We start from the raw sequence: 16,072 nt of genomic DNA on the forward strand, positions 1-16,072 counted from the left end.
GGCATGAGGCCTGTTTCAGCATAGTCTTCAATTTCTGGAAAGCCACATCGCATGAGGCGGACCAGTGAAAGGGCACGTTTTTATGAAACAGGCGATGCAATGGCTGATCCACCAAAGCCGCAGATGGTAAAAACCTGTGATAGTATGCTATTTTCCCCAAGAAGGGGCACTGGCAACCCCGAATGGCAATTGTTGGTATTGATAGAGGCTGAAAGGCATGTTAAGGACAAGAAACTGCTGGGAAGCAGTGTCAAGAGGAAGTTGATGATAAGCTTCTGACAGGTCAAGTTTAGAAAAATGCAGGCCTCCAGCAAGTTTAGTGAACAATTCTTCAGGTCGAGGCATAGGGTAAGTGTCAATAAGGCATTTAGCATTTACAGTGGCTTTAAAATCACCACAGAGACGAATAGCACTATTTGGCTTAGCAGCGATGACAGGAGAGGACCACTCACTGGAAGTGACAAGAAGCAAGACCTCTGAAGCCGTGAGACGATCCAGCTCCCATTTGACCTGATCACGAAGGGCCACAGGAATGGGCTGAGCCCAAAAAAACTTAGGCCAAGCAGTGGGTTTGAGAGTGATATGAGCTTCAAAGTTGTTTGCATGGCCTAACCCAGGAGAAAAAAGGGATAAAAATGTCATCGACAAGGAATCCAATTGAGCATAAGGAATAGCATCAGAGACGATATTGACAGAGTCATCTATGGAGAACCCAAAAACGCAAAAGGCATCGAAACCAAAAAGATTCTCCATGTTACTATGGTCAACCACAAATATGGGAACAGTGCGAACGACAGATTTGTAAGATACCTCAGCATCAAAATGTCCCAAGAGAGAAATCTTCTGTTTATTGTCCATAATTGCCTAGTGACAGGTGACAGGATTGGAGAACCCAAGTGAAGATATGTCTGAGAATTGAAGATAGTGGCAGCAGAACCAGTAGCCACCTGGATGCGAACATCTCGACCAAGTATTTGGACAGTGAGGAATAATTTCCCTGAAAGGGAAGAAGTAAAATTGACAGACAACACAGAATCAGAATCAGCGCCATGTTCATGAACATCATGTATGCTGTCGGATTTGCAAACGGATGACACATGACCCCTTTTTTTTGTATCTGTGTCACACGGCCCAATGTTGTAGACAATCCTCTCGAAAATGTTTCGTAAAACACATGAAGGAAGTTGCCGTGGGTTTTTCTGCAGTTTTTTAGAGGTTTGTTCTTGGTTAAGCTGAGGCTGCACTTGGGAGCATACTGCGGCCACGTCAGCCAGCAGGCACATGCCACACGCCTTGTCAACAGCACACAGAGGTTGTATTTCCCTGATGTCACCCCATGCCTCTATTTATGCTCCAACAGCATGAGAAATTTCAAAAGACTGAGAAATGGATAGGACTTTATCTAGAATTGGATTTGCCAACTGAAGAGCAGGTTGCCTAAGTTCTTTGTCGGGCACCAACCGGATAATAGCATCCTATATCACGGAATCGGCATAGGATTCTTTGTGAACTTCAGTAACAAATTGACACTTTCTCCTGAGGCCATGAAGCTCAGCAGCCCAAGCACGATAGGATTGAGTTGGTTGTTTTTGACAACGATAAAAGGCAACACGAGAGGCTACCACACGTGTATGCTTTTGAAAATAAATGGACAGAAGTGAGCACATTTCAGCAAAGGACAAAGACACAGGATCTTTCAAAGGAGCCAATTGTGACAACAACCGATACATTTGAGGTGAAATCCATGAAGAGTAAGGCGTGTGTCACTTTAACAGTCAAATCATAACTAAGTCCGAGTCTAGCGGCCACTGGCTGCTTGGCCACTTAGGTGGCACTGCTGCTGCATGGCTGGCAGACAGCGTCCCATGTAGAGGACATGCGTAACTGCATGGCGGCACTTTGAAAAATCAGTGAGTCACAACAGAAGCTAACTAAAACACAAAAAGTTTGAATACAAGTATCTTCTGGCATACAGTTTTTTTGGAGAAAGTAAAATGTTTGTTGAAAAGATGAGACTGGGGTCTTTTAAATGAGATATGCTAATTTATAAATGAACAGCTATTTGCTCACTGAAAATTTCTCCTTCACAAGATTTGTACATATTGTGAACCACAAATGTTTCTTTCAAGACAATGTATCTACAAGCATCAAATGTATTACCATCATCAGTAGTCAGGAAGCTATCCAGTGAATAACAAATTTTAATGAAATACAGTATTAATGAAAAATTGGCTATTTTGTGTGCCTATCGTAAATGCACCATCAACAAAATGAGATAAAATAAAGAAAAAATGTATTAATGTCAGTAGTGTATGAGAACTCTTTAGCTAATTATACAGTTAATATTCATTAATTATAGACATGGCAATGACAAATTCTATGTTGATAATTCTTTTCCACATCTCCAACTATATTTACAAAATTTTATTGTATGTATTAAGCAAAGATGATAATGTCTACTCTTTCTTCAAAACAAGAAAATTATTGAAACTTTCTGGCAGATTAAAACTGTGTGCCAGACCAAGACTCGAACTCAGGGCCTTTCCCTTTCAAGGGCAAGTGTTCTGTTGAGTGAGCTACTCAAGCATGAATCAGGACCCATCTCACAGCTTTACTTCTGCCAGTACCTCATCTTCTACCCTCCAAAATTCTCAGACGTTTTCCTGCAAAATTTACAAGACTAGCACTCTCAGGAGGAATGATATAGAGAAACCATGACATAGCCACACCTAGGGGATGTTTTCAAAATGAAATTCTCACTCTGCAGTGGAATGTGCGTAGTTCATAGAGCACTAGCCCATGGAAGGCAAAGGTACTAATTTTGAGTCTTGACCCAGCACACAGTTTTAATCTTCCAGGAACTTTCATATCAGCACACCCTCTGCTGCAGAGTTAAAATTTCATTCTGGAGAAAATTATTCATAATGCCCTCATCAAGATTATAATGACATATGGTTCGCTGCAACATATATATCTAAAAGGTATCTGAGTTAGTAGTATGAACCATATTTAATCAAATTGCTTTGACAATTGCTGCAAGGGAAATAAAACATGCACATGAAGTGTAGATGAGAGTACAAGCTACTGAATTAATTTATTTGATGAGTGCCTTACAAACAGTGATATGCATGGAGGGCATGACAAAAGTCTAACAAATCAATGATGCAATCCATAGTTTTTCAGATGAGTAGATTCATGGAGACTAGAAACATGAACTAACTATTGTCATTTATTGATGTTATGGGCCATTGTCTATTACTCTAGTGAAATGGATATAGGACACATCAATTCTATGGGTAATCTTGTACTGAGAAAAAGCAGTGGGTCTTAATAAATGGTTTAAGTTTACTTTTGAAACATGTTCATTTTGCTTTATTTTATGTAATTTGATAGGTTGTATGATAATTTAAATGCAATGTGTAAACTTATTTATGATAGCATGCTGTTCTGAACTGAATCGTGTGGATAATGTAGGTGCTTTCTATGTTATAGCTACACAAATATTTGTTTTCTCACAATCTTGAGGTGTTTAAAAGATAATCTTGTTCAAACAGGTTGGGTTGCATAGTAAGTCAAGTACACTTAATTTATTTTTATTTCAAATATTTTGTGCGTATTTTATTCATAGAATACTAAGTTTGTCAGCAGTGTGCAGTCAACCTCTGCAGTGAAATGAATGTAAATGTGCATAGTGGCAGAGGCCATGTGTTTGCAGCTAAAATTGTTTCAACTTTAATTCTGTTTCCTATTGCTACTGAGTTGTTGAGTATGCTCTTTACTGGATGACTGGCATTTATTTGCAGGCAGAGTTATGCTGTTACATTAATCACTAATACAGACTGGCTACTGTTGAACTATGCTCATGCAATCATCAGCTGTGTACCACTTTTAGACTCATGAGCCAACACAGGTGGTTCTTTATCGGCCTTATTTAGCAGCTTCTAGTCTTCATTCTCTCCATGTTGGCATTTAAGTAGTTGGTTAGTGAATGATTTCTCTTGCATGGTAGCTGAAAAACTTTACTTATGAATTTGTTCATATTGTTTTCATCAGCATTCAGGGACTATAGTGTCCCATAAATAAGAATATATATGCCACACAGTGCTGTTGACACATGTTGGTTCTTCACCTTCACCATATGGGCCATCATACATCCCTTCTATCGAAGGAATGGTAACGCCTTCTTAGGTCTGTGTTTCAAAAAAGTCTCAGCAAGAAAGCATCAACTATCAAGCTGGGAAAGTATGGTCATGAAAGATGCACTCAGTTACTTCTGAAGCAAAACTCTAACAGATTTTTTTTTAAATTACAGAATTAAGCTAAAAAATTTTGGAGCTGTCAGAGTAGCAAACTCAGAAAGTGACTTCTATAGTGTGGCTGTTGAGGAGACTTCTCCATTTAATTGGCCACCAATGTGAATTTAATGCTTTTCACTGGCCTAAAGGAGACAATGGCAAGAGCCTAAACAGTTAATAAAGTAGGTAAGAGGCAATATTGTTAACTTGTTTGTATATAAAAACTCAGACCATGCAGATTTGCGTGGTCAGTTTGATTTCAACAAACCCTTGCTATATGCCATTGTTTGTACCATGGTGCTCATATACCCAATTGGAGTAAGAGTGCTGCTCTTTTATCTTTTCGGAAACATTCTGAACATGGTGGTGACACATGCCAGACCTCTTGTGTTGACTCATTTGTGTAAGCTCTATCTTCCAATGCCTCTTAAGATGTTCATACACTACAATGAGCGTGATTCTGCACTGAACTAGAAATCTGAACTGTCCTACAGTTTATCTGCACCCACTCATGGCATTCAATAAAAATGTTGGTTGGGTGCCTGAGCTACTTATAATGACTGCACTATTCATAAAATTTAATCAAGAGAAAGATTCTCAAATTTCAGTGCCTCTTTCAAAATTTCATGACTGGGAGATAACTGTACAATACTATCATATATTAAGGGATCTGCGTAGAAATATTCACAGTCTGGATTTTTATGCATGAAACTATTCTTTCTATGGTGATCTTGTAAGTTGGTAATCAACAAATTACTATGACTGGCCAGGTTGTTTATTGTACTGATGAAGTTATAATCAGATGGCTACAACAGGATATTTTTGTAAAAAAACAGATGATAGTTCACACATTTCCCTAAATGATAGTACTACTTGTACAGACAAGGAGGCAAACCTTCTGAGCAGGAATATATGTTTCAGAGAGGCTTCAGAAAGAAACAGTGAGTGCTGTAAGCTTTTGTCCAAAAGCTTCGAAGTGTTTTATTTTTTCACTGCAACATTAAAAGCTCATTTATTGTCCTACAAACTTCCTTTTTCTTTCATTAACCATTTTTCAAAGTGTCAGTTCACAATTTTTTCATGATATCATTGAAACAGTACAAAATACAAAAACATTTTAGCACATAAAACCCTTTTGGAATTCCATGCCATTTTGATGGTATCACCAGAAAATTCTGTTCCAAAACTGATAATATGAAAAATTCTTAAGGAAAGAAAAGGTATGTCTGTAGGAAAATGGATAAGTTTTCAATGTTTCAGTGAGTGGAAAAATAATTTGTCTTATATTCTAACTTTGGATAGAATATGTCACTGCGGTTGGTAATGCCTACATAACAAAAGTGTCTAGCGCAGTTGTTAGATCAGTTACTGCTGCTACAAAGGCAGCTTATCAAGACTTAAGTGAGTTTGAAAGTGATGTTATAGTCAGTGCATGAATGATGGGGCACAGCATCTCTGAGGTAGCGATGAAGTTGGGATTTTCTTGTATGACCACTTCTCGAGTGTACCGTGAATATCAGGAATCTGATAAAACATCAAATCTCCAACTTCGCTGCAGCCGGAAAAAGACCTGCAAGAACAGGACCAACAATAACTCAAGAGAAATGTTCAATGTGGCAGAAGTCCAGCCTTCAACAAGTTGCTGCAGATTTCAATGCTTGGCCGTCAGCAAGTGTCAGCATGCAAACCATTCGATGAAACATCAGTATGGGCTTTCGGAGCTGAACGCCCACTCATGTACCCTTGATGATTGCATGACACAAAGCTTTATGTCGTGCCTGAGCCATAAATACCAACATTGCACTGTTGATGACTGGAAACATGTTGCCTGGTCGGAAGTGTTTCGTTTCAAATTGTATCAAGTGGATGGATGTGTATGGGTACAGAGACAATCTCATGAATCCATGGACCCTGCATGTCAGCAGGAGACTGTTCAAGCAGGTGGAGGCATTGTAATGTTGTGGGGCATGTGTAGTTGGAGTGATATGGGACCCGTGATACATCTAGATATGACTGACAGGTGACAAGTATGTAAGTATCCTGACTGATCACCTGCATCCATTCGTGTGCATTGTACATTCCAATGGACTTGGGCAATGCCAGTGGGACAATGTGACATGCCACACGTCCAGAATTCCTACAGAGCAGCTCCAGGAACACTCTTCTGAGTTTAAGCACTTCTGCTGGCCATCAAACTCCCAAGACATGAACATTATTGAACATATCTGGGATGCCTTGCAACGCGCTATTCAGAAGAAATCTCCACCTCCTCATACTCTTATGGATTTATGGACAGCCCTGCAGGATTCATTGTGTCAGTTCCATGCAGCACTACTTCAGACATTAGTCAAGTCCATGCCATGTCATGTTGTGGTACTTCTGCATGCTCACAGGGGCCCTACACAATATTAATCAGGTGTTTCAGTTCCTTTGCCTCTTCAGTGTAAATGCTGTAAAAGCCACATTATACATGAGCCAAAACATTAGGCATTTTCCAGTGTGAGATGAACACGACCTGATGGCACTATGGGTCATTGATGTGCTAAGGAAAGCATATAAGCACAATAGAGACAAATGAGGAATCATTCTAGTGAAGACACGGGGAAATCCACAGATGTAAGTAAGTTTGACAGAGGCTAATGTTATGGCACAATGCATGGATATGAGCATTCCAGAAACAGTAAAGCTGGTTAGTTGTTTATGTGCTACAGTCATGAGCATCTGTGGAAAGTAGTTGAAGGACAGAGGAACCATGACCAGATGAGAAGCTATTGGATTTTCATGCCTCATCACAGAATGTGGAAGTTGGAGGCAATGAGGCAGATGAGAGGGCTCAATACACCAGTGTGGGTATAAGTGATTTAGAGCACACCATTTATTGCACATTGTTGAACATTATGCTCTGCAGCAGATGACCCCTATATGTTCCTATGTTGACCCAATGCCATCATCAGTTAAGATTCCAGTGAGCATGAGAGTATCAAGATTACTCACAGGTTAATGGAAATGTCAACTGGATGGATGAATTCTCTTTCTTGTTACACTAGGTTGATGGTCATGTGTGGATACACTGTCAAGCAAGTGAACAGCTGCTCAGATGCATACACACAAGCTGCTGGAGGTAGTATTATGCTAATGAAGGACATTCATCTCAGCTGTGATGGTACTCTGACAGCTGTGGAGAGCATTAACTTTACTGTGGATCATCCGCTTCCCTTTGTGCTTGATATTTTCCTGAACTGTGATGATGTCTTCTAGCAGTATACCTGTCTGTGTTATAAGACCAAAATCAAGATACAGTGGTTTGAGAAGCATGACAGTGATCTCATTTGATGTTTTGGACACCAAATTTGCCTGATCTAAATGTAATGAAACACATCTGGGATACTATCTGGTGCTACCTTAGTGTCCAAAAAACTCCAACCCATAATTTAAGGGAATTGTGTGACCTGTACATAGACATCTAGTGTTGTATATCTTTGAATTTTTGTGAATGCCATGTTGAATCCATGCCATGCACTGCTGTATTACACTTCAAAGATGGGCGAACATGCCACTAAGCAAGCGGTCATAGCATTTGGCTTGTGAGTGTATTGCCCTTGAACATTTGTTCTAAGATGCCAACATAATTTTAGGTAGTTGTGAAGGAAGAATGGATTGCTGTTGCCATCTTGCGGCTTGTGGAGTTAGAAAAATGTGTTGTGGAAGGTGCTGGGGCAGCCGGACTAGCAGCAATACTTGCAGGTCACTTACCTGAATATAAAGGCAAGAGGTTAGTGATAACTTAGTAGTAGTAATTTAATTGTGAAAGGATAATTTTACAATGCTTTAGAATATGTCAGATTAATACAAGAAAAACATAAGTCATATGTGTGAATATACAGGGTGTTACAAAAAGGTACTCCAAACTTTCAGGAAACATTCCTCACACACAAATAAAGAAAAGATGTTATGTGGACATGTGTCCGGAAATGCTTAATTTCCATGTTAGAGCTCATTTTAGTTTTTTCCACCACGCTCAATGGAGCACGTTATCATGATTTCATATGGGATACTCTGCCTGTGCTGCTAGAACATGTGCCTTTACAAGTACGACACAACATGTGGTTCATGCACGCTGGAGCTCCTGCACATTTCAGTCGAAGTGTTCGTATGCTTCTCAACAACAGATTCAGTGACCAATGGATTGGTAGAGGTGGACCAATTCCATGGCCTCAACGCTCTCCTGACCTCAACCCTCTTGACTTTCACTTATGGGGCCATTTGAAAGCTCTTGTCTACGCAACCCCAGTACCAAATTTAGACTTCGTGCTCGTATTGTGGACGGCTGTGATACAATACACCATTCTCTGGGGCTGCATCAGGGATTCCATGCGATGGAGGGTGGATGCATGTATCCTCGCTAATGTAGGACATTTTGAACATTTCCTGTAACAAAGTGATTGAAGTCATGCTGGTACATTCTGTTGCTGTGTGTTTTTGTTCCATGATTAATGTGATTTGAAGAGAAGTAACAAAATGAGATCTAACACGGAAAGTAAGCATTTCCGGACACATCTCCGCATAACATATTTTCTTTCTTTGTGTATGAGGAATGTTTCCTGAAAGTTTGGCCATACCTTTTTGTAACACCCTGTATACATATATGTTTAATAAGGAAAGGACTGCTGGTTGGCCATGAACTTGTTAAATGAATCATCCCAATATTTGCCTTGAGTGCTTTTGGAAAACCATAGAAAACCTAAATTAGGATGCTTTGGCAGAACATTAATCTCCATCCTCCTGAATCTGAAGTCAGTGCTTAACAAATGCATTACCTGAGCTATACATAATTTGCAGTGCTATCATGTTTATGTTTATACATAGTGGAACAAGTTGACTTAGTAACATAAAAAATATTAGTGCACTGTCCATTTAGTTTGTTTCTGTACTATATGAAGCAGCAGTACTCTCAAGTATTCCAGTAATGGTAAATAATATGATGATGTTTCAATGTAAAACAGCGTATTTCTCCCTTCTTTGCTAAAATGAAGTGTCGCAACATCAATTCTATAAATTACCAGCTTTTTCCACAGCATGCCAAACTACTGCAGTTTTTATCTCACACAATATAATTTAAGAAAAGAAATTATTTTTCTCCAGGTAATCTATTTTTACTAATAACATTTGTACTTTTAAGATTAGTAACTTTCTAAGAGTGACTGCATTTCCATGACTGCAGTGCAAAGACTCAGGTTGTCCAACTAGGACACTTGATAGTTGAGTAATTGTTGATTTTCTTTAATGCTTTAATGACACCAGAATATTAAGATTCGGAGATTATTGATTCTGTTCATATCTGGAAAAAGAGCATATATAGAACAGAGATAGCACAGTTGCCAAATAAACTAAAAATTTTACTAAAGGACTTATTAGATTCAATGTACATTATTATAGAAATTCCTCAGAGGAGCATCTTATAAGTAACATTGTTTTTAATGTAAACTGCTCAAAGTTCTGTCCCTATTGCATATATATGTGAATGAGTGTTGCCCTAGATTCACGAGATCAGGTAATGAAAGAATAATGGAACTAATAAAAACAATTTACTATGGAGTAAAAACAAAATAATAACCAAAATAAATGCAGACAGTCCATATACAATCTGCTAGTACTCACTGTCCAATGGACACAATATTTCAGCAAACATTTCATTGTCATCTGATGCACTGATGAACAGATGTCCAGGAGATAAATGGATGACTTATGTTCTCTCCCCTCATTTCTCCAGAATGATGTTTCATATGCTCTCAGCACCTTATGGTGTATGCTGCAGCTGTAGAAGCAGTTTAGGTGGCATAGTTTTTGGAACACCACCTTCTCAGAAGTCACTTTGTTATGTATGATGAATACCACACCCTTTTCCTTAATCATACTGAGTTGGGTTCTCAGGTCTTGTTGAGAATGTAACCATTGTTGCAGTTTATTGGTTGGTGCTTGTTTCATATTTGATTTGGGTGACTTCTTTTATGACAAGTTCCAATATTTGTATTTTGTGTCAAATTTGTGCTACAGTCATATTCCATAGTGTGTAATTCAGAAAAAAATATGCACTGCAATAATTGACTTGCTTGGCTGTAGTAAACAAGTATGCCACCCATGTTCATGACAGTGATCTTCGACTGTGTAAACCACATGATCTACATGCTTCTTTTTGCATTGGCAGGGAATCTGGGATACACCAGAGGGTGGTGGGGGAGGGAGAGAGAGAGAGAGAGACAAAGAGAGAGACAAAGAGAGAGAGAGAGAGAGAGAGAGAGAGAGAGAGAGAGAGAGAGAGAGAGAGAGAGAGAGATTGGGGTTTAATGTCTCAACAGCATTGATGTCATTAGAGTTGGCCCAGCTTTTCATGAACCATGTATGGAATGTTGCTTGAGAGATTTTGGGTGAGGAGATATAAGTTACTTGCATGCCCGTAAGAAGTTAGTTCATCGGTTCATCTGTTGATGGCAACAGGATTGCTAATTGAAATACTGTGCTCATTAGGCATTGAGTACTGGCAGTACAGTCATGGACTGTTCTCTCAGAAAATACTCTGAGATATGCTAACAAATCACAAAATAAAAGCTGTTTGCTTGGAAGTACACATTTTTGCACATCTGTTAAATCAAACTCTATTTTGCTCCTCCCCATGCATGGATTCTTCTTTGGCTGCAGTCAACAAGGTATTCGAGATTTTGCCACTGAGATCTGTCCTTTTCTTTCACAATGCCTCTGCTGAGGTCGTTCAGTGTGTGACAAGGGTTACTGCAATGTTTCAGCTGGTCCTGAAGCATGCATAATTTGTTTCACATTAGCAGATACCACAGACCATTTCATTTTGTTGATTCCTGTTTGCTGGTAAAAGGTGTTCATAAGTTTCAAATGGTTTACTTGTGCATTAACCTCTTGAGAGACTATTTATTTACTAAAAGATTGCTAGATCTGGACAGTAAGTTAGAGATCCCGTTCCCTTAGTGCACAGCACCCAAACTAACCTTGATAATGATGAGAGGCACCCATCATCTATACATGATATCAACCCAAAACAAGACTGACCACCCCCTTGTTGAACCTGTGGTACTGCATCCCAAAGGCATACATCTCCTTCTACAACTGTCATCAAGTAACAAACAAATCCTGCAGTCAACTGTGAAAATATGCTCACACCACTGGTCCAGATTCCATTCCAAATGTTTCTTTGCCCTCCTTCTTTGTGCATCATGGTGCTGATGGGCTTGGGCTTGTACTGGATGTTTAGAGGCCACATTGATCATATGGAGATAGGTCTATACTCTTTGAACTGACACAGCCCTCCCAGTTGTCTCAAAAACGTCAGTGCACAGTTCTATCACATTCTCATTATAGTACTTAGGAGTTTGTATTATGCCATCCCAGTCAGTATGCAGTGAAGTTAAACATCAGAAAAAGTAAGCAAATTTTAGGACTAAATGTTTACCTTTTTGCACTACTTAATTATCAGTGGGTGGAAATAATTACAAACAAAATTGATTTTGCTTATCTTTCCCTCTTGCTTCTTGCTCATTGTCTGAGGACGGGCTTGTTATGTGATGAATGAAACACATTTATGTGCCTTTTTCATCATTTATTAACAACAGATGAACTGCCCATGAGACATTCTACAGACAAGTGATGAAAATGACAGACATCTTCAGATGAGTGGCATAGTATCTTTTCAGTAATAAGTTAGTCATAGACTAATTGGATATTATCTTTACATGTCAAAAGCTGAACACAAACTTGTAGAATAGGTGCATAGCACCTACATTTATAATCTCACTTTTCCTGTCATTTTTTCTAAACTAAAACATTATAATTTCAATAATTTAATAATAAGCACATTAATTTTGACAAAATTATACCTTTCTAGAAACCTGGAAATTAGAGCATTAAGGTTAGAAGACTGTAGTAAAAATTACTGAAACCTTTTTCAATTTCACAAAAGAATATTTTAGAGTGCAAAAGTTTATATCATCAATGAATTTTTAAGCAAACTAATCATATTTTTTAAAAATAAAATGTTTTTAATGAAACAAACTACTTTATTACAGTAACAACTAAAAACTGAATAATAAAGTTTAAACTGAAACATTTTTACTAAAATTTTGACAATTTCTGGAACATTTTGTGATAAAGGACTCACAGTAAAACAGCATTGATTCTCACTGTAGGATAATGGCAAAGATTTGTATCCTAAACTGGTACAGAAATGTGGTACATAATGCACACAGACACGCACACAAATAACAAGAAAAAAGTGGTCTTTTTCCAGTAAGTTCACTGCTTAAGTTTCAGATGGTAGTACAGTACAAGAAACTGAAAGTGCACCAAATACAAATGTGAAAGTATAACACTGTTTATGAATATCAGAGAAACAAATAAAATAATTTTTAATTGATTATTACAACATTACCTCTTCAATTAATAAATGTTTAACACTTTCACAATCTTTTATCTGCAAGATATTCAGTATTGACAACAGAAAGTAGCTGTTGTATCTTACCAAAGGTGCTTCTAATGAGTAGCTTGGTGGGAATGTTTGCTAGCTGATCTACAGAGCAGACATGTCCCAAGTTAAAGATTCCCATTTCTATGAAAGCTTTAAAATAACATATAATACTGCTGATGATGAGCATGTTTTCAAGACCAGTCTAGCGAATTAAAAAAAAAAAAAGAAAGAAATAAGGAGCCTTCTCATTGTACATACAAATAAAAATGCCTTTCATAAACTATATGAGGGCTGTAAGACACCTTTTGTGTAGAAGGCAACCAGCTTCTGCCTTTAGAGCTCAAAGATATGGCAGCTTCACCAAAACCTGTGACTGGTTTGTGAGTAAGAGCACCTCCTGCAAAAGGATATTCCCACTCCTTGGACAATATAAGTTGTAAGAGCCCTTTAGGTACTATAAGATTTTCTCCACAGCATTACAGTGTATATCTTCTAGTTTTTCAAGGTGCTGACTAGCATTGTGCACAACAAAAGTGATGTCAAATGTAGTTTCCCCTGATAGACAGAGTGAGCTTTCAACAACTTGGAGCACTGATAATTTTTTAACCGAGTCCTAGCACAGAAAACACATATGACCACAGTCAGCCAGTATTGCCATAGCATTACCATTCTCCATGTTGCAGCAATGAATTGAGATCTCATGTACTTCGGAAGGATTTGCTGTCAAACACCAGTCAGATCCAAAATATATTAAAATAGGTGTCCCACAGGGGAGTGTATTAAGCCCAATCCTTTTTCTTAATTAGATTAATGATTTCCCATAGTATTGAATGTAGAGAAAAATATACTGTTTGCTGATGACAGCAACACAGTGATAATAGATAATACTCTAACACAACTGACAGAAAAGGCTAATGCAGCCCTCAGGGGTGTCCATAACTGATCACTGAAAAATAAAGTAAACATAAAGAAAACTAATTGTATGTTCTTCCAGCTGATGCTAGATTAAAAGTTAATGATGATCTATTACAACATTTAATGGACCCCAAATTCTTGGGGTTGAAGGTAAATTGTCAGTTGAAATGGACTTAACGTGTAAAAGCTTGCGGTTAAAGGTAAATTGTCAGTTGAAATGGACCGAACATGTAAAAGCTTTGGCAAGGAGATGGTTCACAGTGAATAATTGCACAAGTTTACAATATTTCAGATTCAGAGCTCTTGTAAAGATAAGTGTTTAACTGAGTAATAACAATTAATTAAGGCAATATTACATCATAAATAAATAAATTAATACATGCAAGGCAACACTTACCTCAACTTCAGATGCCAATGATCAGTTTTATCACAAACTCAGTGATGTGGTACAAGGAGTGCACTCTGGGGCCCATCTATGCATCCTTAGAGATTTCAACGCTCGCATTGGTAGTGATTTTGCCACTTGGCCTGACTGCCTAGGCAAACATAGAGTGGGCAATATGAATGAAAATGGGCTATGGTTGCTTGAATTCTGAACACAGTATCAGCTGTGAGTCACCAATACATACCTTAAAGGTAAACTGAACCACATGGTTTCCTGGATGCAACCCCGCTCAAAACATTGGCATCAGTTAGATCTTATTCTAACTAAAAGGAAAGATCTGCGTTACTTTCTACAAACATGTTCTTTTCTTAGTGCAGACTGTGACATGGCTCATGCACTAATAGCAACAAAAGTGCTCTTCATGATTAAAAAGTTTCACTGTGCCAGAACACCATGCAAAAGAAAAATTAATCTTTGCCAAGCAAGAAACACTACTACAGTAGAAGTATTTAGTGATGAGATAGGAAAAAGAGGTGGATCCCTGGAACCCAGGTGCTCCTATTTCTGAAGACTGGAAGAGAAAATTGTTTCTAACCATTATGATTGGAAATGTATTTGGTAATCTGGAAGCAAAATCCCAGGATTGGTTCATCGAGAATGTAGATGTCTTGAAATCTCTCCTTGAGGCTAAGCGACAGGCTACTGTCATCTGGCCAAAAAACCCATGGAATTCTATACACAGGAAGGTAAGCAAAGCAGAGGCAGCTGTTCAATGTACTGTCTGCAACTTCATCAATTCCTGTTGGGAGCAGCTTTGCACTGGCATGCAGGAGTGGTGATATTGGTGGTGTGTGTGGACCCATTCCAAAGAAGAGCGTACCACTCAAGGAAATAGATGGAAAAATCACCACAGTTTGAAATCTTCAATTGAACCATTGGGTAGAAAATTACACCAGCCTTTACTCACATTCCATCAGTATTAGTCCAAACACAATGGATGAAATTCCTCAGATGACATCTTACCATGACTTATATTTCATGCCTACTATGGAGGACCTTCAAAGAGAAATTGGACTGCTTAGATGTGGGAATTGCCTTGGCAAAGACAACATTTCCACAGAAATTGTAAAACTTAGGCCAGTTTTTCCGCTGCTTTTCAACCTCTTACTGAAATGCTAGGCTGAAGGTACTGAGCTGCAAGACATGCATGATGCCAATATTGTTAATATATACAAAGGTAAAGGTGATCACGGTGATTGCAACTGACACTGTGGAATCTCAGTCCTGAGTATACCTAGAAAAACATTTGCCTATGTGGTTGGGCAGATTTCAGAAGCTTGCTGAGTGCATATACCCTGAGGATCAATTTGGGTTTTGTCCCCAACGATCTACACACTCGGGCAAACTCAGGAAAAGTGCCACCAGCAGAAAACTCCTCTGTTCATTGCCTTTATCAACCTAAACAAGGCTATTGACACAGTCAGCAGAGAAGGAGTGTATGCAGTACTTTTGAAGATAGGGTGTCCTCCAAAGCTCTTAAAGATGATCGTGGCTTTTCACGAAGATATGGAAGGTGCTGTGGTCTTCAAGAGAATCACATCTGACCTGTTTGCTGTGAAAACAGGGGTTCATCAAGGCTGCGTATTGGCTCCCACTCTGTTGAATATTTTTTTCTCAGCACTCCTCAAAGTTGCTTTTGGTGAAACTAACCTGTATACCAGAGCTTATGGGAAGCTCTACAACATTTTTCTACCCAGATCCAAGTGCTTCTGAGAAGACTTGCTTGTAAATAGCCTTTTATTTGCTGATGATGTTGCATTTGTAGCGCATACTCAAGTTGATCAGCAAGAACTTGTGGGTAAATTCTCTACTGCATGCAAGCTCTTCTTCATGCCTATAAACATAAAGAAGACAGTTGACTTGGCACAAGGGTACATGGATTCATCTGTCATCACTCTGGACAGTTTCTTGTTGAAGGTAGCCTATAAA

At 38.6% G+C, this 16,072-nt stretch overlaps 1 protein-coding gene across 2 annotated transcripts in view; it reads left to right on the forward strand.

Moving 5' to 3' along the window:
* The window catches only part of LOC126298221 (L-threonine ammonia-lyase), a 209,988-nt gene that overhangs the window by 165,339 nt on the left and 28,577 nt on the right, over positions 1-16,072 (forward strand). For both annotated transcript variants that reach the window (XM_049989526.1, XM_049989527.1), the window contains one exon: positions 7,931-8,067. In XM_049989526.1, the coding sequence (XP_049845483.1) occupies positions 7,931-8,067 (137 nt within the window). The remainder of the gene's footprint in view (positions 1-7,930; positions 8,068-16,072) is intronic.

This window comes from Schistocerca gregaria, chromosome X, assembly GCF_023897955.1.
Source record: "Schistocerca gregaria isolate iqSchGreg1 chromosome X, iqSchGreg1.2, whole genome shotgun sequence".
In the NCBI taxonomy this organism is placed as follows: domain Eukaryota; kingdom Metazoa; phylum Arthropoda; class Insecta; order Orthoptera; family Acrididae; genus Schistocerca; species Schistocerca gregaria.